We start from the raw sequence: 24,897 nt of genomic DNA on the forward strand, positions 1-24,897 counted from the left end.
CCTCGCTCAGGCGCGGGGTCCCCGTGCAAGGCGCGGGCTCAACCACTCGGGCGCACGGGGCGGGGGCGTGGAAGGCGCGGGCTCAACCCCTCGGGCGCACGGGCGTCTCGGTGCACGGCGCGGGCTCAACCCCTGGGGCGCACGGGGTGGGGGGCGTGGAAGGCGCGGGCTCAACCCCTCGGGCGCACGGGGCGGGGGCGTGGAAGGCGCGGGCTCAACCCCTCGGGCGCACGGGGCGGGGGCGTGGAAGGCGCGGGCTCAACCCCTCGGGCGCACGGGGTGGGGGGCGTGGAAGGCGCGGGCTCAACCCCTGGGGCGCACGGGGTGGGGGGCGTGGAAGGCGCGGGCTCAACCCCTCGGGCGCACGGGGCGGGGGCGTGGAAGGCGCGGGCTCAACCCCTCGGGCGCACGGGCGTCTCCATGCAAGGCGCGGGCGCGGCCTCCCGGGCGTCGCTCGGCGGAGGGGACGGGGGCACCGCGGGCCGCCCCGGGGCGGGGCCAAGCCCCGCACCTCGGCCCCGCCCCGCCGCCAGGCCCCGCCCCGGAGCCCCTCTTTAAGGGGCGCGGCGCGCACGGCAGCGGCAGGTGCAGCGGAGCCGGGAGCCGAGCGCCCGCAGCCCCGCGCCCCCGCCCCGCGCCCCGCCGCGCCCCCGCCGCGCGCCCCGCGCCCGCCGCGCCATGGGCAACCGCGCGGGCCGCAGCGACTTCGAGTGGGTCTACACCGACCAGCCGCACACGCAGCGGCGCAAGGAGATGCTGGGTGAGCCCGGGCCCCGCGCCTGCGGCCCTCCGGGGTCCCCGCCCGAGGCGCGCGCAGCCCGAGCGTGGGGGTCGCGCCCGCTCCGGGGGGGGAGGGCGGTCCCCGAGGGTCCCCTGGCCGATGCGAAACCACCCCCGCGTCTCCACCTCGGTTCTGGGCGCGAGGCCCCGGGGGGCCGGGGTGCGGTGGGGCCGGGGCCCGCGCGGACTCGGGGACCCGACGGCGCCGGGGACGCGGCGTGAGTGTGGGCGGGTCGCGCCGCCCGCCTGCGAAGGCAGCTCGGCGGCAGGTCCCCCTGCGCTGCGGGACGCAGCGTCCCCCCCGAAATTAGGGGTTCCAGGCAAAATGAGCACCGAGGTGGAAGCGGGACCAGAGGGACACTTTTTTTTTTTTTAAAGTAGCAGGGATGGTACCAAGAAGTCCCGCCTCCTGTGCCCTGTGTTGTGCCGCTCAGCGCCCGGCTGCCGTCCTCCCCCGTCATCGAAGGCCCTTCTCAGAGTCTCAGGGGTTCGCCGGCCTGCCCTGCGGGGGCCCGGGAAAAGCTCCAGTAGCCTTGTCCCCCACGATCTGCTGGGGATTTTCAGTCCTTTATTCCGGATTGCTGGGACAAAGGGCTCCAGGTGGACAGACACACCCCACTGGGGCGTTGGCAAACACCTGACCCTTTACCCACCAGACTGGCAAAACAGTGTTTCATGGCAGGTTTAGTTCACGTTTCTCTGATGCTTGGTTTCGTATTTTAATCCGCCGTTTTCATGTCTTCTCTTTTTTACTCTGCTCCACCGTGTAGCTTGTTTATTTGTCAGAGCTTTTTGTATAGGAGGGCTCTGAACCCTTTGTCCATCATATATGTCACAAATACTTTCCCTGGTTAGAATTTGCCTTTTGCTATTATTACAGAAGTTTTCCCTTGTTTATTTATGAAAACGGTTGGCCTTTTTCTTTCCAGTTTGTTCCTTTGGTGTCTTCTTGCTACACCCCAGGATGACGGAAATAGTCGTATTTGTTTAAATCTTTAGGGTGCTTTGGTGGAAACGAGCCGGACGGGGCTGGGTGTTTGGGGCCTGCTTTCTCCTGGGTGGTGAGCCGGAGCCCAGCTCTGGTTCGGGTCTCCCCCACACCCGCCCTGGTGATCGCGTGGTCCTCCTTCTGGTGAGGCACTCCCTTCCCCACTCAGTGTCCCTGCGCTCCCCCCCCAGGGCTCCTTGGGTGCTGGCCCAGGAGGTCATGGTCACAGAGCAGGAGCCTGGAGGCTTTGAGACGTCTGGGCCGCAGCCTCGCTTTCCCAATCTGCAAAATGGGCCCCTGCAGACTTCCTGGCAGAGTGGATGAGAAGAGCGAATGAGGTGTGGGATGGGAATGTACCCCCGTGGTTGTCTGGCCCTCCAGGACCTGGGAGAGGCTCTCTTTATAGAGAGCAGCCATGGGCTCTGGAACAATCTGGAAGGCTTCCTGGAGGTGGTGGCCAGGACGGTTGGATGATTTGGAGGAGAGGGATGTGCTCAGGCCAAGGCTGCTCTCCAGAAAGTGTTCACACGCCCTGCTCCCACTGGGCACTGCGGCGTCTGTCCACCCAGTCCAGATTTGAATGAACGAACTTGGAATGTGCCCTTGCCACCTCTCCCAGGAATTTGCGCAAGCTGTTTTTCCGCCTGGATGCCCTCCCTCCTCGCTCTGCCTGGCTCACTCTTGCTCATCCTCGCCGGACTTCGTTCAGTTCCACTTCCTGCAGGAAGGGACCCCCCGCCCCCCAGGCTCCTGGGTTTCCCCGCCACGGCGCAGCCCCCTCTTGGGGACCAGTGGATCTTCCATAAAGACCCCAGTCTCCAAGTCAGAGCACGGGAAGTCCTTGCAGAGAGCTGGCTGCAGGTCTCAGCGGGCGGGGCCAGAGCCCACCTGCAGGTCCTGCCTGGGATGGAGCCCCGTGTTCACCCAGGGCCCCGTGACTAAGAAGCGGGGCTGCCCCCGCACCCCTGAGAGCCACGTGCTCCAGGCCGGGGAAGGCGGGGAAGAGCCAGCACTGCCCGGTCCCAGCAGCCGGCGGGACTAGACGCAGCCCGCGCGTGTGTCATGTGGAAGACGAGGAGCTTTGTAATTCTGGCTTTTATTTTTGAATCACGAACGCAGGATGTGCACATGGTACAAGAATTCAAATAAAGAGAAACAAAGGAGGAAAACAAGGAAGCGAGACTCTCTTGGCAGTCGTTGGATTGTTTGCACAGGAAAGGCCGCGGCCGGGACTCTTTGGGTGACAGTGGGGCTGCCTGAAGCCTTGGGGAGACGGCCTGCGGGCTCTCCGGCCACCGGCCTGCTCCGCTTGGGGTCCCGGCCACCTCCTGTCCCTGCTGCTGGCTGCACGTGGGGCCGCCTCCTCCCCTGCCCAGTGAGCTGCAGGCAGCTCCGGGCTCGTGGCCCCCCAGCCCCGAGGGGGCCGGGAGAAAGAGACGGTGTCCCCGCATCGTGCAGAGGGAAGTGCTTGCAATGGCCGGGCTAGGGTCGGGGACCTCTGGCCAGCGCCGAGTCCTGCGATGGCCGGGTTTGGACCGGGCACCCTGGCCCTGTGGGTGGGGGGCGTGGTGGTGGGCACGCGGGGCTCGAGCGGACGCTCTCTGAGGAAAGGAAGGGGCTCTGTGAACTGGGGTTGGGAGGCATGGAGGGCGCTGGGCAGGTGGCACAGACAGCAGGTGGCCCCTGGGCCCGCCCTGATCTGCCCCGCCCTCCCGGGCACACACTCTCCAAGGGCCTCCGTTGCTGCGCTCCCCAGCCTGGCTGCCCACCCCGGGCCTGGCCCCACCCCTGCTCCCAACTTGTCGCCCCCCAGTCCCTATTTCCCTGGCTCCTGCCGTTCCCTCTCCTTGAATTCTTATCCCCTCCCTTTCATCTACCAAACTCCTATGCATCCTTCAGAGCCTCCAGGTTTCAGCCTACATGCCCTTTTCTCAGAAACGCTTTCTGACAATGCACACACACACTAGGGGTGTGCTGGCAATGGTTAGCCATCGCGTCTCTGGAGGGAATAAAAAGTTCTGATCTGTAATAGCGTTTGCCAATTCTGTGGCATAAACACTTCCACCCCGGCTGATTTCAAACTATGACGTGTCCCCAAGCATGAACGGAGGGATTCACACGGAGGGGTCCTAGGCGACCAGTGCGTGGCCCCTTTGGAAGCGACACCCCCTTTCTCTTGCCTGAGGGTGCCGCGCACTTCGTCTGTGAAGTCTCGGCGCGTGGCGTGGCGGTGGCTTTCATTGCCTGCTCCTTTCCGCACACGCTGAGCTTTCTGGGGACACGGCCAGCTGCACCTGGACTGCTCGCATGTCCGCGGGGAGACTCGCGGCCGGCCGCGGGGGCCGGGGGGTCCGCCCAGCGCTCGCCAGCGCCAGCCTCGCCGCATGGCACCTCCCGCCGGGGCCCGGCGCCGCCACGCTGCTGCCAGCCGGTGTCATCCCGTAGGCTGAAAATGCCTGTTTCAATTGGCACTTGGAAGCTGACGAGTGGGGCTGAGTATGCCCTCCTCTGTTTCACTGTCTTCCCTCTTCGTGTCCTTGACTGGCTTTCCTATGGGAATTTTCCTTTTTCTTGATTTGCAAGAGTTTTTTGTTTTTTTTTTTAATGTATTACTCATAGGAACTTTCTGTTAGCCGCATGTAACGAGTATCTGCCCTTGCTTGTTTGTCCTTTATTTTTTATTTATTTCTCTCCCCTTCCCCACGCTGCCCCCAGTTGTCTGCTCTCTGTGTCTATTTGCTGTGTGTTCTTCTGTGACCGCCTCTATCCTTATCAGCAGCACGGGAATCTGTGTGTCTCTTGGTTGCGTCATCTTGCTGTGTCAGCTCTCCGTGTGGGCGGCGCCATTCCTGGGCAGGCTGCACTTTCTTTCGCGCTGGGTGGCTCTCCTTATGGGGCGCACTCCTTGCGCGTGGGGCTCCTCTACGCGGGGGACACCCCTGCATGGCACGGCACTCCTTGCGCGCATCAGCACTGCGCATGGCCAGCTCCACACGGGTCAAGGAGGCCCGGGGTTTGAACCGCGGACCTCCCATGTGGTAGACGGACGCCCTAACCACTGGGCCAAGTCCGCTTCCTGGTGTTTGTCCTCTTGTGTCTGGCTTAGTTCACCCATGTGACATCCTCAAGGTTCATCTACATTGTGGCATAGATCAGAAAGGCATTCCTTTTATTTATTTTTTTGAGGTATCAGGGATGGAACCTGGGACCTCGTGTGGGAAGCCGGCGCTCAACCACTGAGCCACATTGGCTTCCCTGAGTTGGTTATAGCATTTGTTTGCTTGTTGTTTGTTTTTGTTTTTTTCCTGGAGGCATCAGGAACTGAACCCAGGACCTCCCATGTGGGAGGTGGGCGCTCAACCTCTTGAGCCACACCCGCTGCTGCCTTTCCTTTTTATAGCTGAAAAATGCTCTATTGTATGGCTAGACCACCTTCTGTTTCTCCGTCCACCTGCTGGTGGCACCCACGTTTTGGCTGTTGTACTGCTGGGGTGACTGGTGTGCGAGCCCCTCTGTGAGCCCGTTTGCAGGTCTTTGGGGCACATGCCTGATCTTCAGCTCTTTAACTGCTCTCTTGTATAGAGAGAGAGAACATTCACATCACAAAATTCACTCATTTTAAGGGTATGGTTCAATGAATTTTAGTCAGTTTACTGGGTTTTGAAACCATAAGCCCATTTTAGAACATTTCGAACCTCGGAAAGACCCGGTGCCCCCCCACTGCCCACGGCCCCCCGTTACCCGTGTCCTTAAAGCCTTGCCCGCCTTCGGCTCACGTGTCCCGGGGCTTTACGTTGTGGGTGTCCCTCCTTGGCCCCGGGTCCTTTCCACCTGGGACCCCTGTGGCTGCGCCCCTGCACCTGGGGCACCCCTCCCCCGCCCCACCTCCGCCCTCGAGCCCCTCCCACCCCTGCCATCCGGGGCCTCGGTATGGACAGGCCTTTGGCAAATATTTGTCAGGGGAATGAAAAGCAGGTTTAGCGAAGGCAGGAGAGGGGTGGCGTGCCATGACTTCCGAAGACACTTTGGGCCACTTTGCGCCTTTTCCATCAAACTGGGTCCCCGCAGTGCCTCCCCTGCCCTGCCCAGGCACCAATAGTCTTATCTTTTGGCTCAAACACGGGAAAGGTGGACAGGTGGACAGGTGGTCTGCAGAGCTCCGGGCTGGGGAGGAGAGGCATTCCGGGGGGGGGGGTGGCTTCGGGAGGTGAGGCCTGCCAGAGGCGGGGGTCCCTGGCGGTGAGTGGGGGAAGCGGGGCGCCGGCCGCATGTCCTGGTGGGAAGGAGCGTCGCGTTCCTGCTCCGGCCGCCAGGGGGCATCGTGGACTCGGAGCAGCTTGTGGCACGGCAGGGTCACCCGGGAGCTGAGTGCAGAGGGGACCGGCCGGCGGGGCCTGGGGGCGTGTGCAAAACGGGGGCCCTTGGGCAGTGAGCACGACCGACCCCTCCCCTGCAGCTAGCCCGACTGTCATCTGCTGGCTTCTGGCCTCCCGGGGGCCCAGCTGGAGCCGGTGCCCGGGCCAGGGTGGCGGTTGGGGGTCCCAGAGGTGAGACGGAGCCTGGTGGCTCTCGGGAGCCCCGTGGAGACGAGAGGGAGGGACAGGCGCCCTGCAGCGGCGCTGGGCTGGGGCGGGCGGACCCGCAGCGGGGGGCCTCTTCTGGGCCCCTCTTCTCCCTGAGGGCCCTGGCCCAGGGCCCGTTCCTGCCATCCTCACCCTCGCTGGCGCAGCAGAATTGGTCAGGAGAGTTTCTGAGCCAAAACCAAATGTCGGTCGGAGCTGGATCTCGAGGGTGTCCAGGGATGGGGTGGGGTGGGGTCCGGCCGGCCCCCCTTCCGGAGCCCCACCCGGTGTGCCCTCGGGTCCTTGTGCAAATGCACGGCTCAGCACCTGCTGCACCTGCAGCCTCCCCCCAGCCCCGGGGTCAGGTCAGGGCCTGTGCCTGCAGCTGCCAGGGGAGGCCCCGGGAGGGCAGGGTGGGGCCGCGCGGCCGCGGGGTGCTCCCTCCCCGCTCTGGAGGCGCCAGTGGCATTTAGGCAAGCTGCCTCACCGCCGTCTCTAAAATGGGGGTGCAGCCCCCTTCTGGCAGGGGGACAGGGTCTGGAGAGTAAGAGTGTCAGTGGCTGGGTGCTGCAGGCTGCAGTCGGGGTCCTCCCTTCTAGTTCTGGCTCTGTCGGCCCCTCGAGCCCCCCTGGACCCAGGGCCCCCCTTTCTGCATCATACCTGGACAGGTGGCTTCCAGCAGGTGCTCGAGGCCAGCTTCCCAGCTGCCGGGGGCCCCACACCTGTGCGGCTCACGCCCGCGGGGGTTCTAGTGGCCGCCCCCAAGGAGCGGGGAGCCCTCGGGACGTGCTCGTCGGAGCCCCCAACTCCTCTTCCTGGACACCCACCCGGGGCTGGCCGAGCTCCCGGGCAGAGGCCCAGCCTGGCCGGGTGTGGGGGTCCAGAGCCCCGAGCCTCCGCCGGCCTGCGGTCGGGACCCCTGCCCGGGCTGCAGGCGCGGGGGCCCCTCGCCCTCCCCCGCCCTCCTCCCTACCTCCTTGGGCTCCTGTGGTCCAGGTAAGACGGCGCCCAAGGTCATGAGCCCAGATACTGCCCCCCCCCGGCCTCCCACTCTCCCTGCCCCTTCCCTCGAGCCTTCGTGCCTCCTCCAGGACTGCCTCTGGCGTCGCCATCCCTGCCGGAAGTGCCGGAATCGAGAAGGTTCCACGGCTGAGGTCTCCCTGGGGGAGCGCCGAGTCGTCCGCGGCAGGCGGGTGCTGCCCCCGAGTTTTGTTAGGGTGCGCCCTTACTCCTGGGGGAGGGGAGGCCACCCTCCAGGGCGGGGCCTTTCGGGGTCTCCCCTGAAGGCCGGGGCTGCTCAGTGGGGCCTGTCCACTCCCGCAGGTTGGGGTCCTGGATGTCCCGGCTCGTGCCACCCCCAGAATCCCCGCACGGCTCCCCGGGCCCCACCGAGCTCCCCTCTGCGTGTGCTTTCACGTTGCCCCTGGACCGGGAGCCACGGAGGAGAGGAGGGAGCTGGGAGGGAGGTGCCGTGCTCCCCACAGCGCGAGGGAGCCGCGAGGTGGGGGCTGGACGCCGGCAGGGCCGCTGCCCACCGGGGAGCTCGGTCGGCCTTGGGCACAGCCTTGACCCCCCGCCCCCGTGTGCCCGGGTGACAGGAGCAGGCGGGCTATGGCCAGCGTGCCCTGGGGCCTCCCTGCCCACCGGATCTGGGACCCCACGAGCTCCAGAGCTCCCCCTCTGCCGGCCTCGCCCCCACGCCCTAATGCTTTTCGGGGGTCGGTGCCCCGGACGGTTGCCTTCTGTGCTTGGACCCGTTTTACAGCCGCTGCCAGCTGGACGCCGGGCCGGGCGCGGGGGCCGCAAGCCTGAAACCAGGTGCCAGGGCGGCGCTCCAGGACACACCCTGCAGCCCAGGGGTCGAACGCAGACCCCCGACGTGGGGCACCTGCTCGTGGCGGCTGGTTTCCGGGGCTCAGGCCCGCCCTCCGGCCACCACGGCCCTAAGGGCACCTCTCCATGACCTCGTGACCTTGGGGGGGGGCGGGGGGGCCCCCGGGACCTGCGCGGTGCCGGGAAAGCCCCTGCAGCCCCCCCCCACGGGGCACTGCATAGCCCCCGCTGCTTGGTTCAGCTGTCTGGGAACCCGGCAAAGCTGGAGACGGCCCAGCGTCCACCAGCAGGTCCTGAGGGCGCTTCTGTCTGACGGGCCGGCCCTGCGGCCCCCCGAGGTGCAGCGGCTCTGTGGCCCGCCGTGGCCCGGAGGCTGTGGGCAGCCCTCAGGAGCGTCTGCGCAGCCTCGGCAGGGACGGCGTGAGCCCGGCCCCGTGGGCGGGGGTGAGGGCTGGGGTCTCCCTCTCGCAGGCCCCCGGTGGAGCCCCCAGAGGGCCAGGGCAGTAGCCAGAGGAAGGCAGGGGCTGCTGAGTCCTGGGGCAGCTGCTAGGAAGGGGGAGGGGCCCCCCAAGTGCATTTTCATCTGCTTCCCCCACACGGTACCCACAGGGGACTTAGTATCCTCGTGAGCCAGTGGGGAAACCGAGGCCCACCGTCCATGCTTGGAGCTGCCACGCTCTGCCGCTGCCCTCGCCTGTGTGTGCTGGCTGGCATCCGAGAACCAGGAGCCTCTTCCCACCGCTCTGGAGCTCACCTGCCTCGCTCACCTGGCCCAGGTGTGGCCCGGCCTGGCTTCTTCCGCTCCTGAGGCTCGGCCTCCTTCCGAGGGGAGGCAGCTAAGAGGGCCAGCTCCCAGGCCGGGGCAGAGCCTGGCCGCTGCCACGGGTGCCTGAGGGGGAGGCTGTGCCCGGAGGCTGCCCCTTGGGGAGAGGGAGGCCGTCCACCTGCGGTCCCAGGCCGGTGCCCAGGCAGGTAAAGGCTTGGGGACTTGGCATGGGATTTCCCTGGCGCTGCGCTGTGGGTCAGCACGGTCCTGCTCACCGGGCTTGCCGGCACATCCTTTCTTGTCTTGAAGACATTTCTTCTTTCCCTCAGTCCCCGTTGCTGCTGGCGGACCAGCGGCACCCATTTCTCGGGGCAACACAGAGGCACGGCCCCGGAGTGTCCTGCTTCCCAAAGCCCCCCCTTTGGGCAGGAACAGGCTGGGATGAAGTCTGCCCCCCTCCCCCAATCCCCCCACTGTCCCCGAGTGAAGGCTTGAGTGAGGCTCACTGTCACCTCCCGGGTCTGTGTCCCTTTGCCTCTTGCCCAGAGCCACACCCACTCTGAGCCCGGTGGGTGTGCGCCAGGCTGGCTTGTCCACCTCAGCCAGGCTGGCTGGTGGTGCGGTCCCCAGAGGGCAGCCCTGTGTCTGACTTGCCCCTCTGCCCAGCACCTGGTAGGGGCCCAGGGGGCGAGTGGAAGAGGAACTGCCTGGTGGGGTTTGTTCTAGCCCCGCTCCCGGACCAGCTGCTGGATGATTTCCTGTGGTGGTTTTAACGACCGTACATTCAGTGGTTTAAAGCGGCGTTCAGCGGAGCAGCGGGTGTAACTCAGGGGGTGAGCACCTGCTTCGCATGTACGAGGCCCTGGGGTCAATCCCCAGTACCTCCTAAAAATCATCTTACAGTTTGGGGGTCAGAAGGCGGTGTGGGTCTCACTGGGCTAAAATCAAGGTGTCGGCAGAGGTCCTTTCCTCCCGGAGGCTCGAGGGGAGGATGCCGGCTTCTCGGGGGCCCCCTAGTTCTTGGCTCCTCCTCCAAAGCTGGCAGCGGGTCGGGTCTCTGTCACATTGCCCCCCCACCTCCTCTTCGGCCTCCCCCTCCCACCGTGAAGGGCCCTCGTGAGCACAGGGGCCGCCGGGGGAGTTCCAGAGCGTCTCCCGTTTCACGGCTGCCGTGGGCAGCCCCACCCTCTTGCCACACAGCCTAGCGGATTGTGAAGTAGGATGCCGATAGCTTGGGACAGGGCAGCGTTGCCAAATCTCTCCTTCCCTTCCAAGAACGAACCCCCGCTCCTTCCGCTCTTCCTCGCCTGCCCGGGCCAGCTGGGCGTCAAGGGGGGGTGGTGGCCTCCCACGGCTCGGGCCGACGGGGGGAACCGGTGACTGGCCCGCATTGCCCCCCCGACGTGCCATCGGGAGGGTCTCCCACCGCTTCAGGCCTGGAGCCTGCCCTTGACCCCAGGCCAGCTGGGCTGTCCTCATCTGAGCGCGTGGCTCGGGTGGGCGCTGGTTCCCGCCTGCGGCTCCTGGAACTTTCTCAGCCTCATCTCATTTATGGCTCTGGGGCTCCCCTGAGCCCCAGGACTCTGGTCCCTACGGGCCCCGCTGGGGGCGGGGGCCATGCGGGTTGGGAAGTCCTGCTACACACGCGGTGGCCTTTGTCCCTGTGGACCCAAAGGGGTGGTTTCCATGACAGGCTTCCTGGCAGCGAGCTTCTGGGGTTAAGGGTAAAGGGGGTGCGGGGTGTGGAGCGCAGCAGGCGAGGGGGCCCCAGGGCGGGCAGGAGGCACCAGGGGCCTCAGCCCCCCTCTGCCAGCTGCCGTGGGGTGCAGCCCCACATGGCACCAGGATGTGGGTGCAGCCCAGCGGGCCCCTGCAGGGTCCCTGAGGGCTGGGGGGGGCTGCTGCTCTCCTGGTTTGGAGCCCTAAACGCGGTAGCTGCAAGGTGGGCCGAGGCTTGGGGGAGCATGGGGTGCAGATGGCGGGGGGCCAAACGTGGCATGCAGGGCGCAGGGGTGGCCCCCGCGGCTGGGGGCGTCTGCTTCCTGGTCGCACGTGGCTCGAGGCAGGTCCCAGCTTCCTTCCCGGCACCCCGGGCAGGTGGGGGCCGGGACTGCGGCTTCCTACCTGCTTCCTTGCCTAGTGGGGGCAGACTCCCCATGAGCCCAGCACGCCTTCACCACGCTGGGGAAACGGAGGCCCAGAGAGGGCAGGGCTGCACCGTGGCCACACAGCAAGGCCAAGCCTTCTGGGCGGTCTGGCTGGCTCTGAGACCCTTGCTTGTGGCTCAGGGGGGGAGGGCGCAGGGCCTGAGTCTCCCTGCCCTTGGCCTCTGCCTGCGTGCTGCTGTTTGCATGCCCCCAGGGACGGGCACCTCCCCACCCCCAAAGCAGCCTGTCCACTGCTGGGCAGCTCGGGCAAAACGCTCCTCCTCGGCCGGGGCCAGGGCCGGTTTCCCACCCGGTAGTGCCCTGGGCAGGCCTACTAGCTCCCTGGGGCAGGTGCCTGGCTGGTCAGGTGGGACCCAGGTCGAAGGGCGGGCAGGGACCTGAGGGCCCTGGGAGACGTCATGGGCACCTGGCGGTGGGCACCCCCGTGTGTCTTGGAGCATCTTCTTGGGCGGGGTGGGGGGGGGTCCAGTGAGCCCCAGCAGCGCCCTGGGCAGGCCCCGCCCCGCTGGAGCCTTGGCGCCCTCGTCTGAGATGGGGTGGTGGTCGGCTGGAAGGGACCCGGGTGGAATGGACCTTGGGTCCCCCCCAGTCCTGGGAGAACCTTTCCCTGACGGGGGAGAGCCTGGGCGCACTGGGCTGACGGGCGGGAGCAGTGGACTCGGCGCCCTGGACCTGAGCTTGCCTTGGGACAAGCCCTGCCCTGTGTAGCCTCGGTCTCCCCATCTGCACGATGGCGCTGCCTCCAGGACAGAACAGACCGGGGCGGGGATAAGCTGAGACCGCCCCGCCCGGTCCCTCCTAGCCCTGGATGCAGCACCCGGCTCCTCACCTGCCAGCCCCTTTCCACTGAGGGGCCGGGGCATTTCTAGAAGGCACAGCTGACTTGCCTGCCCTGCTTTGGTGCGCCTGGCCCTCGAGGTGTTGGCTGGAGCCTGGTCCCTGACCCTGCTCCACCCACGCTCTCCCCAGGGGCCCAGCCTCACCCCCTCTTCTCGCCTTTTCCCACCAGGACCTGCCTGCCCCGGCCTGGAAAGCTCCCTGCCCCCCAACACACTTAGGCAGCCCCTCTCACGGTGTTTTTTTTCTTTTTTGTATAACAAAATACATAAAAGTACAAAAGCTACTCTAACAGGCATTCACCACCCAAAATAAACACCTTCAAAGTTTTGTTATGTTTCCTTCAGCTCGTTTGTTCTAAGAACTAAAAGGCTTGACTCAAAGCTGGAGCCTCCCACGGGCGCCCCTGGCTGTCCCTGCACGCGCACACGCACGTGTGCACACACGTGCGCAGCCCCCTCTAGGCGCCCAGGCCACGTCCCTGGGCAGCGCTGTCCCGCGGGCTCTGCCTGAGCACCTGCTGCGGCTCCTCAGCTCGGTGACATGGTGGCGGCTGCCCTTTATTGAGACCCCTCCTCTGGGGTCTCCCTGGACCCCTCCCCAAGGCTGTTCCTGGCTGCCAAAGCGCAGGGCCAGGTCTGGGAGCGGAGGGGGGCGGGGTTTGTCTGCTGCGGGAGCCCCTCGCGGGCAGGTGGAGTGGAGCTGGAAGGAAGGGTGTGGGGGGAGGGAGGCAGAAATGGGGCTGGAAGGACGGGATGAAGAAGGAAGGAAGAAAGGGATGGAGGAGGAAGAAAGAATGGATGGAAAGGAGGATGGATGAAAGGGAGGGAGAGAGGAAAGGATGGAAAGAATGAAGAATGGGAATGGGAGGGAAGATGGAAGGAGGGAGGGAAGAAAGGAGGAGGAATGCAGGGAGGGAGGGAAGAGGAAAGAAGGGAGGAATGCAGGGAGGGAGGGAGGAGGGAGGGAGGAATGCAGGCAGGGAAGAGGGAGGGAGTGGGGAGGGAGGCTGGGCGGGCGCGGGTGCCTCTGGGCCCTGCCTCACCGGGGCCCCCTTGCTGTCCCTGCAGCCAAGTACCCGGCCATCAAGGCCCTGATGCGGCCGGACCCGGGCCTCAAGTGGAAGGTGCTGGCGCTGGTGCTGGCGCAGCTGCTGGCCTGCTATCTGGTGCGCGGGCTGGCCTGGCGCTGGCTGCTCTTCTGGGCCTGCGTCCTGGGCGGCTGTGTGAACCACGCGCTCACGCTGGCCATCCACGACATCTCGCACAACGTGGCCTTCGGCACGGGCCGTGCCGCCCACAACCGCTGGTTCGCCGTCTTCGCCAACCTGCCCATTGGCCTGCCCTACGCCACCTCCTTCAAGAAGTACCACGTGGACCACCACCGCTACCTGGGTGGCGACGGGCTGGACGTGGACGTGCCCACGCGCTTCGAGGGCTGGCTCTTCTGCACGCCGGCCCGCAAGCTGCTCTGGCTGGTGCTCCAGCCCTTCTTCTACTCGCTGCGGCCCCTCTGCGTGAACCCCAAGGCCGTGACCCGCATGGAGGTGTTCAACGCCCTGGTGCAGCTGGCAGCCGACGCCGCCCTCCTCGCCCTCTGGGGCCTCAAGCCCCTGGCCTACCTGCTGGCCAGCACGCTGCTGGGCCTGGGCCTGCACCCCATCTCGGGCCACTTCGTGGCCGAGCACTACATGTTCCTCAAGGGCCACGAGACCTACTCCTACTACGGGCCCCTCAACTGGCTCACCTTCAACGTGGGCTACCACGTGGAACACCACGACTTCCCCAGCATCCCCGGCTGCCACCTGCCCCTGGTGTGTGGCTGGGGCCCGCGGGGCTCAAATGGGGAGGGGAGGGTGTGGGCGGGCCTGGGGGCCGTGCCAGGTCGCCTCTCCCTTTCGGTGCTGGCCACGGGATGGCCACATTCCCTTGTGGCCCGTGCGGCCCTGGGAAAGGCCTCGGGACCTAGCGAGTGCCCGGCTGGAGAGGACGAGGGAGCTCCGGGGGCCACTCTTACACAGCTTCCCTCCTGCCCGTCTTGGACTCTGCCCCCTCCGTTTCTCCAGGGATGGGCACTGGACAGGCCTGGCCCTCTGTGACCCAAGTGGCTTGGCCTCCGGCTGCCCGGGAGTGGGTTTGGAGGCTTCCTGGCAGAGGAAGAGGAGAGGGGGCCCCTCGGCCAGTCCCCGGCCTGGGCAGGTTCTGGCCAGTGCTGATAGCCTCTGGCGCTCCCGTGACCTTGGCAGAGGGGGCGAGTGGGCAGCCGTGCACGTGCAGGGGTGTGTGCGGCGCCTGAGTGGGCGAGGCTTTGAGTGCCTGATCTGTTCACGTACTTGTGTACAGGACCAGGAGTGTGCCCACGTGCATGCCTGTTTAGGTGAGCACCTGCCTGTGCACACGTGTTTGTGCCTGTGTGTCCCCGCATGCATATGTGTACGTGATTAGGTGAGAACCTGCCTGTGTGCATGTGTTTGTGTATCTGTGTCCCTGTGTGCCCATGTGCACGTGTTTAGGTGAGCACATGTGCACAGATGTTTGTGCCTGAGTGTGCCCACATGTACATTAGGTGAGCGCCTGCCTGTGTGCACATATGTGCCTGGATGTCTGTGCCCCCAAGTGCACGTGTACATGTTTAGGTGAGCACCTGTGTGCACGTTTGTGTCTGCCTGTGTCTGAGTGTGCCCACGTGCACACATGTGCACGCTTTCCCAGGTGTGTCACGCTGGAGTCCACCCCTGTGTTGACCCCGGCCATTCCGTCCTTTCCCGCTGATGGGCGCGGGGCCTGCCCTGGGCTGGGCACCTCTCGCCACCGTACAGATGGGACGGCGGAGGCGGGTGGTACCCTCAGGATGGGCAGGGCTGGGATCTGAAACCAAGTCCCCTGCATGGGCCCTGCATGTGTCACCGTGTCTCTCTCAGCCTCCGTTTTCCACCTAGAAGTAGGGCTGATGGGTCCCGCCTGCCCGAGTGGCCGGTCGCCCTAGGGGGCTTTCCAGAAGGCGGAGGTCTGGTCCGCCTGCCTGCTGTCTGGTGCGTGGGGGTGGCTGGTGGTGCCTGGCAGGGTGGTGAGGCTGGGAGGGCTTCCCGGAGGAGGTGAGTGGGAGGGCCGGGGCCCCGGCCTGCATGCAGGCAGAGCACCCGTGGAGCTCGGCAGGACTCGGGCTGGGGAGACTCCGTGAAGGGCACTGGCGGGAGGGGCGTATGCTGAACCCCTGGCCCCAGCTCCGGGGGTCTCGGCCAGGACCACCCCCTCCCAGGTGGCCCCTGACCCCTCGCCCCCACCCCCTGCAGGTGCGCAAGATTGCCCCCGAGTACTACGACCACCTGCCGCAGCACCACTCCTGGGTGAAGGTGCTCTGGGACTTCGTGCTGGACGACGCCCTGGGGCCCTACGCCAGGGTGAAGCGGACCTACCGGCTGGCTGAGGGGCGCCCCTGAGCGCCTGCCCCCGCCGAGCGGGCTGGCCCCCTGGGCTGGTTTGGAACTGGTGGGGCTGCCCCTGGCCTTGCAGCCCGGCCTCGCCGTGGACCCAGGTGGGGCCCTGCCCCGGATCCCGCCGTCCTGGAGGGACGCCAGGAGCCACCCTGCCAGGTCGCCCTGGGGCGCTGCCCGCGGCCGCCCGTGGACTTGTTTTCTCTGGCATTCTGGCTCCTACATTAAATCGAGTGTTTGTTTCACAGCCCACGGAATGTGCCTGTGTGGGTGGCCTCAACTCCTTCCGGCCTCGGGTGGGGTGGTGGCTGCCGCGGCCCCTCCAGGGCCCTGCACTGTGGACAGCCAGCCGCTGGGGCCGTGGGCAGTAGCTAGCTCCTGCCTGCCTCAGAGGTCTGAGAGGACCCCAAGCTCCTCCTCACCCCAGGGCCCTGTTCCTAACACCGGATGCCCCACCTTAACCCCTGCCTCCCGTGGGGTCCCCTGAGCCCCGAGGCTTCAGGCTTCATGCCCTGGGGGCCTTGGAGGGGCCTCTCAGAACAGGCACCAAAGGCCAGAAAGACGGAGAGCTGGACAGACGGATGGACAGGTAAATGTGTGAATGGACCTCAGTTCCGAGGCAAGCAGGTGTGGATGGCAGGAAGGGGCACCGCAGCCCCGGGCTTGAGGTCTAGCAGGAGCCGGGCGAAGGCTTCCTGCTGGGCTGGGAGTGGCCCCTGGTGCCAGGCACCCCTGTCCCCGAGGTGCTCCTGGCTGCAGAGACGGCCCGGAAGAGCACAAGCCCTGGGCTTGCCCTGGAGGACTTTGAGCCTGGCAGGCCAGCCTCCTGGGCCCGCCCCAGCACACTCTCCAGGCCTCTCCTGCAGAGAAGGCCCGGGCTGGGTGCTGGGCTGGGGTGCTGCCTCCGGCAGAGCTCTCCTGAGGGATCAGCTGGCTGGGGAGTCCCGGGGAGCTGCAGACGGGCCCTCTCCCCTGAATGTCCCCGCCGGCCTCGCCACGCCGGGTTAGCAGCCCTGGTGCTCTGCTGCTGGGCGGCCTTCTCCCCTCTGACTGATCTCCCACCCTCCTGTGTCCAGGGAGATGACAGGGCCCAGCGCCAGGGCTCTGCGAGGCCTGCCTGCTGGCCCGGCTCTTGCTATAGGCCCGTGGCAGCGGTGTGGAAGCGCTTTCTGTGCCGGCCTCGTGTCTCCATCCGTCCTGTGGGTGGGCCGACCTCCGTGCCAGCTCTAACTGCGGGCCTGCTCCAGGCGGCGTGCACAGTGTCCCTTTGGGGTCCAGGCCTGGCCACACCTGGGGACCATCTAGCTGGGGACTGGGGTGAGGTCCTAGTCTCCCCATGTCCTGGGCAGATTGTCCGAATGAGTCCCCATCTGCCCCTGGCTGCCACAGTCCTGAGTCCTTCCCTGGAAAGGTGCTACAGCTGGGGGCGACCAAGAGCTCATTGGAAGCTGGCACAAGACAGCAAGAGCCAAGCCCTGCGGCTGTGGACAGAAAACGGTTTATTACCCATGTAGACACAGACACGTGGTGCGTGGACAGACCCTTTCCACACCATGATCGCCGGGGCAGGTAGCGCGTGCGCGGCTCTGCCCTCCTGGGGCATAGCCGGCTGCCCGCGCGGGCGCCAACAGCGCCAGCTAGGAGGACACCTGGAAACCATCTAAGGAAGCGGGGACATGGGGCATCCTCTCTATAAACCAAAAGAAATGTACATTTAAATAAGCAGATATAAAATACAAAAAAAAGACAAAGACCTGGTGTTTGAGTCAGGTAGAATCTAAAAAATCCAGGAACTGAACTTTCGCCCTCATTTTTAGTATTTTATCCTAGATTGACTTTAAACGAAGCGCATCCAAGCTGGGGCTGTCGGGGTGCTGTGCCGTGTGCCTGAGGGCCCAGGCCGGGTGGGTCCTTCCGTCCTTGGCCGTCGGGGCGCGGCGTCCGGCCCGGGGCTGGTAGCAGGAGCCCGCGGGTTACGTGGTGCTGATCCCGCTCAGCTCTTGCCTGATGGCTGAGGACAGGACGAGAAGAGGTGGCTCAGAGGGGCCTGGGGCCGGCTGTCCCCTCCTTAAGGCTGGACTCCACGCCCTGGTGTGGCCCGAGTGTCCCCCCAGCTGGTGAGCAGGCCCGAGGAGGGCCTGGCAGCCTGGCATGCGGAGTCGCTCAGTGGTGCTAGTACCCCAAGCTTGGGTGTGTCTGGACAGGTGGGCACCCACCTGGCAGGAAGCCAGGCTCTGCCCACATGGCCTTGTGCAGTGGGGACACCCTGTCTTGGAGCCAGGTGGCCGTCCTTACCTCCCAGGCTAGGATCAGTTTGCTGTGCGACCTCGGGCAGGCCGCTGGACCTGTCTGAGCCGCCTCTGTAAGTGGGTGCTGCGGCCTGCCTTCCCCCGGCTGTAGTGAGGCCCGAGTGAGTCGGTGCGGCAAGGGCTTGGGGCCTAGAGAACACGGTCGCCCCTGCCCTTTTAAAACCTGCCACGGAGGCCCCTTGCGCCTGTAGCCCGGCAGCACCCGAGGGGTGAGCGCGCTCTGTGACTGCCCAGACCGGACCCCTTTCCCCGCTTCTCTGGGACTCCTCCCCCACTGCCCCCCACCCCACCGAGCCAGCCTCTCCCGCCTGGAGGGCAATGCCCCTTCCACCCCCAGCCCCTGCGGCCTCCTGGGATTTGGCCTTTCCCACCCAGTGCTCCCGCCTACGCTTCAGCCCCTGGCCTTTGACTGGCCCTCGCCCCGGACCTGCTGCTCTGCCCACTGTCCCCCAGCTCCTCCCCCACTGCCAGCCCTGCCTGAAGAGCTGCCCTTGCCCTGGGTAGACCCCGGGCCGGGAGGCCAAGAGCCAGCCTGGCTCCTGATCAAGCACCAAGGGCTCTTGGTGGCCTTCACATGCCTCATGGACACCACAGGCAGGCCCCATCTGTGGCTGCCCTGGCACAGATGGCAACGGGGACCGGAGCCTGTTTGTCACCACACCCCACCTCCACCCCCACTGCGGCCTCTGCAGACGCTGCTGCCGGGCCCACGCCAGCAACCTGGCCCTGATCTGCACTGGCCCTGGGGCTGGCAGGGGAGCCATTCCCGGGTGGGGGCACCCAGCGATAAAGCCGAGCCAGTAGCTGGCCTTTGTGTCTGCCCCCAGAACGAGGGTGCCCACTCTGTGTCACTGTCGTCCTTCGCTACCAGCTCCCCAGCCAGGTCTACAGGAAGCCAGAGCTGGGAGGTGCCTGCTCAGAGACGTGGCGCAGTCACCCGGTTCTGGGCAGCCGCCTGAGCGGGGGCTCCCAGCACTGCCTCATCTTCTGTCCCGAGTCTGCCAGGCCTCTGCCCTCAGCCCTCTTCGGCTCAGGGAAGCCTCTGGGGCACCTGGACCTGGCGGGGGTGGGCAAAGGCCGCAGGCCGCTGCTGCCCCGGGGCCGAGCCAGCCCATCAAAGGCCCGGTGGGAGCCGCAAGGGTGGGGTTGGCTCCCTGTGGCAAGGCCCCCCCGGGCTGCACTTCCCTTTCACCTGCTGGCCCTGCTCTCTGGAGCCAGGGGCTGTTTCGGGGGGAGCCTGGCGCCTGCTCCCCCAGCCAGGCCAATCGGGTAGTTCCGTGGCTTCTGCACCGCCATGACCCACAACCCCCCACAACCCCAGACCCGGCGGCAGAACCAGAAGGGAGTGTAAACCGCTGAGGAGGCAGGAGGGCATCCCGGTCTCCACGGGGTCCCCTGCTCGTCTGCGTGGCGAGACCCACGGAAGCTGTGCGGGAAGCAGGAAGCCCTGACTCGGGCCATGCTGCGGGGCATGGGCCGCAGCCCTTCTGCACGGTGAACGGGTGGCCTGGGTGGCCCGCGGGCTGTCGGGAGGGAGCCCGAGGCTCCCCCGCACGGTCCTGGACGTGGCACTGTCCCCCAGGGGCAGCCGGAGCGGCCGTCTGGGGAGGGGCCCCACTCACCGTCGATGATCTCCTCCTTCACTTTGTGCAGCTCTCTGACCACCTCCTCTAGGATCTCCTGCGGGGGCAGAGCCTCGGGTGGAGGGGCGGCCTCCCACCCTGCTGCCGCCCGCGCCTCAGGTGGTATCCCTGGGAGAGCCAGGGCCGCCCCTCCCCGCGGGCAGCTGTGGACCGGGCAGGGAAGGCCCTGGGCTGCGGGCACCAGCGCACCCTTGGGGAGGGACACTCACCTGCTTCATCCGGTCAAAATCTAAGGCATCTAGCGCCGCGTCGTTCGCGCTCCCGGCAGGCTTCATCCTGGGAAGGAATGCGGGTGCGGTGGGTGACGTGGGCGGCAGGGCCCGGCAGGCGCCGTCCCGCTAGGGCAGCGCGTGTGGAGGGAAAGCTGGGCGTCCCAGCGCCACCCCCAGCCGAGCGCCGCGCCACGCCGCTGCCCGCCCTCTGCCCGCCCTCTGCCCGCCCTCGTGTGGCTGCCGCGCCTCAGCTCCTCGAGAGGGTCCTGATGCCCAGCCGCCACCTCGGGCCACCATGGACGCCGCAACCTTATTTCCCGACCCAAGAACCGGGGCCTGGCATCTGACCATGTCGTTTGAATTCAGGGTGCCTTCCACAGACATGGCAACCCAAGTGGCAGCTCTACCCCCGCCTCTCCTGGGAGGACGCAGTGGCCGTAGCTCCTCCTCAGCGTGCACGGGTGCTCCTGGCTAAACCGAGGCCAGGTGACAACCGGGGTGACGGCACTAGATCAAATGAAAACCACACAGTAAACAGCAGCCGTGAAGGCCTCCACTTCCGGCTCTGGCAGGTAAGCCTTCTTCAGGAAACATCCCTGGATGTGGTTTTGCTCTGCTGAGGCAGATTCTTCCTCGAAAGTTTTCAGTTTCATGGACTGTACTTCAAAAGCTTCTAAACCAAGCCTAACTGGTTGGAAACAATCTCTTGCACATGCACCTTCCTTGGGAAATTTTGGCAAAATATTTGTCTAATCACTTGGCCTTTCGATGCACAGGCCTGGTGCCAAGGACACCTGCTGGGCCTGACTTCTTGTCACACACGGAGGCATCTGCCGGGCAGCCTGGGCCTCACGAGCAGGTTGTGGATGTGTGTGCTGGCCGGTGTGGCCAGGGTGCTGTGACAGGGCCAGGCCCGCCCCTGCGCCCCCGGAGTTAGGGTGAGGATGTGGTGTGCGCGCCCCTCCTGGGAGAGGCCTGCAGGAGTGTGTTGCTCAGCGGGGGTCACACAGGGAACAGGCCTGGCCCGAGGCGCTGGCCTGGTGCCACTCCTGCGGGCTGCGGTCCTCGTTCCACTCTGCCGGGTGCCCGCTCTGGGCCTCTGCGCTCACCCACTACACGCCCTGCCAATCGTACCTGACCACAGCCCCGTGCCTGCTTCGTCAGCCTGCAGTGCCACTGCGTGAAAGGGGCGTTATCACTGCCCACAGACCCCCTGTGGAACCACCTGTGAAACTAGGGGAGCGCTGTGCCTCCGCGCTGGAAGAAAGCCCGTCCCCAGTGTGACTGCCCTGACACCTCCCGTGGCGAGGGACCAGCATGCTCAGGGCACGGCAGCTCCCTCCTCGCTGCCTCTCGGGCAGTGCAGCTTGTGCATGGGGTGCTTGGACCCAGTGCCATCCAGCAGGCACAGGGACGTCTGCTGGGGCTCTTGGAGGTCCTGGCTGGAGCAGAGGTTGGGGAGCGACCACTGTGTGGCTGGTGAGGAGGGAGCCACAGCTCGGCCTTGGTGCTTGTCTGTTGGCAGGGAGCGGCTGCGCTACCTGTGCTTGGAGTCACCATGCCACTGCAACCGCGCCCCGGTCTGCCCCGCCTCGCCTCCTGCCCGCCCTCTGCCCTGGCTCTGCCCTGCCGTGCCTCCTGCCCGCCCCCTGCCCTGGCTCTGCACTGCTGCACCCTGGTTCTGCCCTGCTGCACCTCCTGCCTGCCCTGCGCCCTGGTTTGCCCTGCTGGGCCCTGCCCTCCACCAGGGCGAGCTTGCTGAAGTGCTAGTCTACCCTCTGGCTGGAGCCACTGCAGCTAGAAAACAATCCCAACCTGCAGCTGTGGACGCTGCCCCGCGCCTCTTGGCTCTTTCCCCACCTTCCCCCTCCCGCCATGTGGCCCTTCCTCCAGTCCGGAGCGCGTCCCCGCAGCTCCCCCGTTCAGCCGGCAGTCTCCTCCACGGGCCTCCGCTCCTGAGATGCCTGCACCAGCCCCACCCACTAGAGCCCGTCCCTGCCGCTCTCCACACGTTACCTCCTGTCTTCACGGGGCCCCTCAGAGCCCACCCTGCCGCCTCACAGGCTCCCTTCGGCCCTCCCCGCAGGCCCCTCGCCACTGTTCACAGAATGACCAACGCCGCCCCTGCCAGGTCAGGCCTCCTACTTGGCGCAGCGCCTCAGGCTGTGCTGAGACCAGGTGCCCACGCCATTGCCCTGTGGCTGGTGGGCAGCAGAGACACATCTTGGTACAGGTCCTCCAGGCCTTCAAATCCAAGCCACACAGGGCCTGTGCTTACTACAAGGCTCTTTGTCTCAGTTCTTTTTTTGGCTAATCATAGTTCCAAATAGCCTATCCTGTCGTCAAGCCAACTTTTGGCTTGGGAAATACGGTCGGCGCATCTGTGGGGGGAACGGACTGTGCACTGTGCGCAGAGCAGCGGTGGGAGCTGTGGTGGCCTGCGCACTCAGGCCCCCCGGGAGCTGTGGTGTTCCCGCGGCATGCCGCCTTTGCGGGGGAGGGCGGCCTGGGGAGGCACCCGCTGTCTGGTGGCGGCAGTGTGGAGACGGCTCAGCTCAGGTCCCACGTCCCTGCCCTCTGGACACGCATTCCCCTCCCCAGCCTCGGTTGGCAGTCCTAGCGGGGAGGAGGCTGGAACCTGCAGCCCCGGGCCGCCAGCTCTAACTTCCCCGTGCCTGACAGGAGCGCAGACCGCCCTTTCCCGGAGCAGATGTTAACAGCAGGACGCGAGGCAGGGGCTGGGTGTTAGTTGGGGAGGGGACAGAGGAGGCCCCAGAGGCGGGGGCCGCGCGAGAGGAGGGTGTTCGGTACCTAGAGTGAGGCTGCGGCTGAAGGGGGCTCTTAGCTTCGGGGCTCTTTGCCACAGACGGGGTTCTAGGCAATGGAATGAAACAGACACATGAACGGGAGCCCGGCGCCCCCCGCCCCCGGACACGCCGCTCCGGCCTTCCGGGCACTCACCTGCACAGCAGTGACGACACGGGCTTCTCCACCGAATTGCTCCGCTCCCAGGGCTTCCGGCCAGCCTCTGCCAAGTCATGTGACAGATGGAGAGTCTCAGGGCCGAGAAGGCTCTCGTGGGCAACCTCTGACCCCAGGCCAGGCAGGAAGGTCTGCTTTGGGCCCCTTCCACCCAGGGCAGCCATTTCTGGGGTAGCCCCATGCCAGGACATGGCGGTGTGCCCTGGCCTCTCCTTGCCAGGACCTGAGCCGAGTCCTGTCACCACGGCTGTGCTTCCCCTCATGGTGTCATTTCACCCTTTCCCCTCCTGGCTGAAAAACTGGTTTTCTCTTTTCAACTAAATGGTACTAATTTTGTTTCATTTTATTTCAAGAGATTGGCTGAACTGAACTGAATTCACCGACTCTGCAGAGCAAGCAGAGGCGCAGAAGAGAAACACCCCGGGGTGGGGGACCCCCACCCCAACCCTGGCCGAGCTTGAGCCTCTCTGCACTGGCTGTGGGAGGCTGACCCCGGGGGGTGCAGGCCTGTGGGCACAAGCCAAGGGCCACAGCCCAGTTCCGCGGGACCCGCAGCACACACACAGCCACGGGAGCCGCGGCTTCCTAAACAGGAAACACTCCACCGCTGGGTGCCGTGAGCAGCAGCTGAGGGCAGGGACAGGGTTCCCGTGGCCATTCACTCCAAAAGGGCGGGTGTGGGGTGCAGAGCCCCAGCCCGCAGGCCAAGCGTGGCTGGGAAGAGCTTCCACGCCCTTGGGCGGCCTCACCCACGGCACCCCAGAGCTGGTGAACGACTGCTGGCTGAAGGGCGGACCACCCTGCATCTCCTCCCCCTGCAGAGCCTCCTGGCTCTGCTCGCATCCCACCACAGCCCAGACTGGAACTCCCGGCAGCACCAGGGGCTGCACCCTGGTGCAGTGAGGCTGGCTGACCTCTGCGATATCAGCAAGAGCTGGCGTTTCACTCCAATGCCCCTCCTAGGGTGGGAGCACTGGCCCGGCCAGGGAGCCAGGCTCTGCAAGCAGCTGTCCGCCACCTGACATGCCACGTCGGGTGGGCTCCTTCCCTTGTGTGGGGCTCAGCATTCCAGGGTGTGACCGGGGAGGTCCTGGGCACTCCTGGTGGGCACCCTGCTGGAAGCCGTGCACTCTGCCCCCATGGCCGCTGCTTGGTGCTCGTGCTCAGCTGCCCGCTGAGGTCAGTGGTGGGCCTCAGCGAAGCCCGACTTGGGCTCCTCCAGGAGGCACAAGACTCACAGAAGCTGAGGCCTCTGTGCCCAACGGTGGTAAGGCCCCCTGCCCCCCGCGTGCCCCCAGACCACTCTGCTTGGCTGCACAGTGAGCTGGCTGGGTTGGAGCCTCTTCGGGAGTGCGTCCTGCCCAAAGACGCCATGCTTCTGGGTCAGGACGGCACCCTCTTACCTGAGGAGTTAGGTGGCTGGCTGGTGGCTCGGGTCCCTGGGGAAGGAGAGGTGCTGGGGTCGTCCTAGAATGGAGAAGGTGCTTCCTTTAGCATCTGCGCAGGGAGGCTGGGAGGCAGGGCAGCACTCCTTTGGACCAGAGGCATTTCTAAAGCCAGTGTCCAAGTTTCTAAGTGGACACACGTTATTTTTATACCCAGCGAAACAGTGCACAGCAGCACAGAAGTGAAAACCTTGGTGGGAGGTCCTGTCCACGGCGAGCCAAGGCAGGCACGGCTGTGGGCAGACACAGGTGCTCTGCAAGGCTAGGCAGGGCCCCCTCCTGGCTGCTGGGTGGGGTGGGTGGCCCTTCGCTCTGCCAGGGCTCGCTGCTTATTCCCTGGAGCACTCCTGGAGCTGGGGATCCTCTGCTTCCATGTGAGTCTCCACCCTGGGCTGGGAGTTCCTTGAGGGCGGAGTGGGTGCCTGGGTGTGGAGCGGCCGCTCAGAGAGTGCTGGGTGGCTGCTGTGGCACATGGAACTGCGGGGGAGCGTGGCAGACACCCTCCTCTTTGGCAGCTCCACAACCCAAACTGCCAGTTAAGTCTCCATCTGTCTGTCCAGACCAGGTGCACCCAGTGCCCTGAAGGCCTGGGTTTGGGGCAGGGGCCTTCCTGGCATGCTCACACTAGTGGGAGTGGGGGCGGGGAGGAGGGGAGGGGGGGTTTGCTCACCGTTTGGCTTTCATCTTCCTTTTTATCAGCTGGCTTGTCTGTTTGGGAAGCTGCTTTTCTCCTAGACACAGAGAAGAAAAATGACGCACAGCTGCTTACAATTTTTAACTGGAACCGGAGCCACACCGGCCCACGTGGTCCCATGAGGTGGTGCTGTGGCTCTGCTTTGCCACATGAAGAGGAGACGGCTCCAGGCTACTGGCCCAGGCACCCCACCTGGTCAGTGGCAGAGCTGGGGCTTGTGTCCAGGCCTCTACAATCACGTTTAG

The 24,897-nt window shown here is 65.7% G+C and overlaps 2 protein-coding genes across 11 annotated transcripts in view; one reads left to right on the forward strand and one right to left on the reverse strand.

The window, feature by feature from the left end:
* Positions 1-655: 655 nt before the first annotated feature.
* Positions 656-15,502, forward strand: DEGS2 (delta 4-desaturase, sphingolipid 2). Its single transcript, XM_004446994.5, has 3 exons — positions 656-760; positions 13,005-13,747; positions 15,227-15,502. Exons 1-3 carry the CDS (start codon positions 679-681, stop codon positions 15,371-15,373), a joined length of 972 nt encoding a protein of 323 aa, XP_004447051.1. The 5' UTR covers positions 656-678; the 3' UTR covers positions 15,374-15,502.
* Positions 15,503-16,849: 1,347 nt separating this feature from the next.
* Positions 16,850-24,897, reverse strand: part of EVL (Enah/Vasp-like) — a 207,701-nt gene continuing 199,653 nt past the window's right edge. For 5 of the 10 annotated variants that reach the window (XM_058291772.2, XM_071213698.1, XM_071213699.1 and 2 more), the window contains exons 8-14: positions 24,629-24,689; positions 23,917-23,980; positions 22,493-22,559; positions 22,343-22,405; positions 19,529-19,595; positions 19,299-19,356; positions 16,850-17,378 (exon numbers count right to left, since the gene is read on the reverse strand). In XM_058291772.2, coding sequence (XP_058147755.1) covers positions 17,341-17,378; positions 19,299-19,356; positions 19,529-19,595; positions 22,343-22,405; positions 22,493-22,559; positions 23,917-23,980; positions 24,629-24,689 — 418 coding nt within the window. In that variant the 3' untranslated portion in view covers positions 16,850-17,340. Of the gene's footprint in view, positions 17,379-17,662; positions 17,806-19,298; positions 19,357-19,528; positions 19,596-22,342; positions 22,406-22,492; positions 22,560-23,916; positions 23,981-24,628; positions 24,690-24,897 lie in introns of all 10 variants that reach the window. The other 5 variants (XM_058291762.2, XM_071213697.1, XM_058291759.2 and 2 more) reach the window with 2 other exon arrangements.

This window comes from Dasypus novemcinctus, chromosome 3, assembly GCF_030445035.2.
Source record: "Dasypus novemcinctus isolate mDasNov1 chromosome 3, mDasNov1.1.hap2, whole genome shotgun sequence".
Classification (NCBI taxonomy): Eukaryota; Metazoa; Chordata; class Mammalia; order Cingulata; family Dasypodidae; genus Dasypus; species Dasypus novemcinctus.

Excerpts from the sequence above, each read along its gene's own strand:
- DEGS2 (XM_004446994.5), top strand. The coding sequence starts at position 679 with ATGGGCAACCGCGCGGGCCGCAGCGACTTCGAGTGGGTCTACACCGAC. Across the intron at positions 761-13,004 it reads GCGGCGCAAGGAGATGCTGG|CCAAGTACCCGGCCATCAAG; the intron begins GTGAGCCCGGGC and ends CTGTCCCTGCAG. Across the intron at positions 13,748-15,226 it reads CCGGCTGCCACCTGCCCCTG|GTGCGCAAGATTGCCCCCGA; the intron begins GTGTGTGGCTGG and ends CACCCCCTGCAG.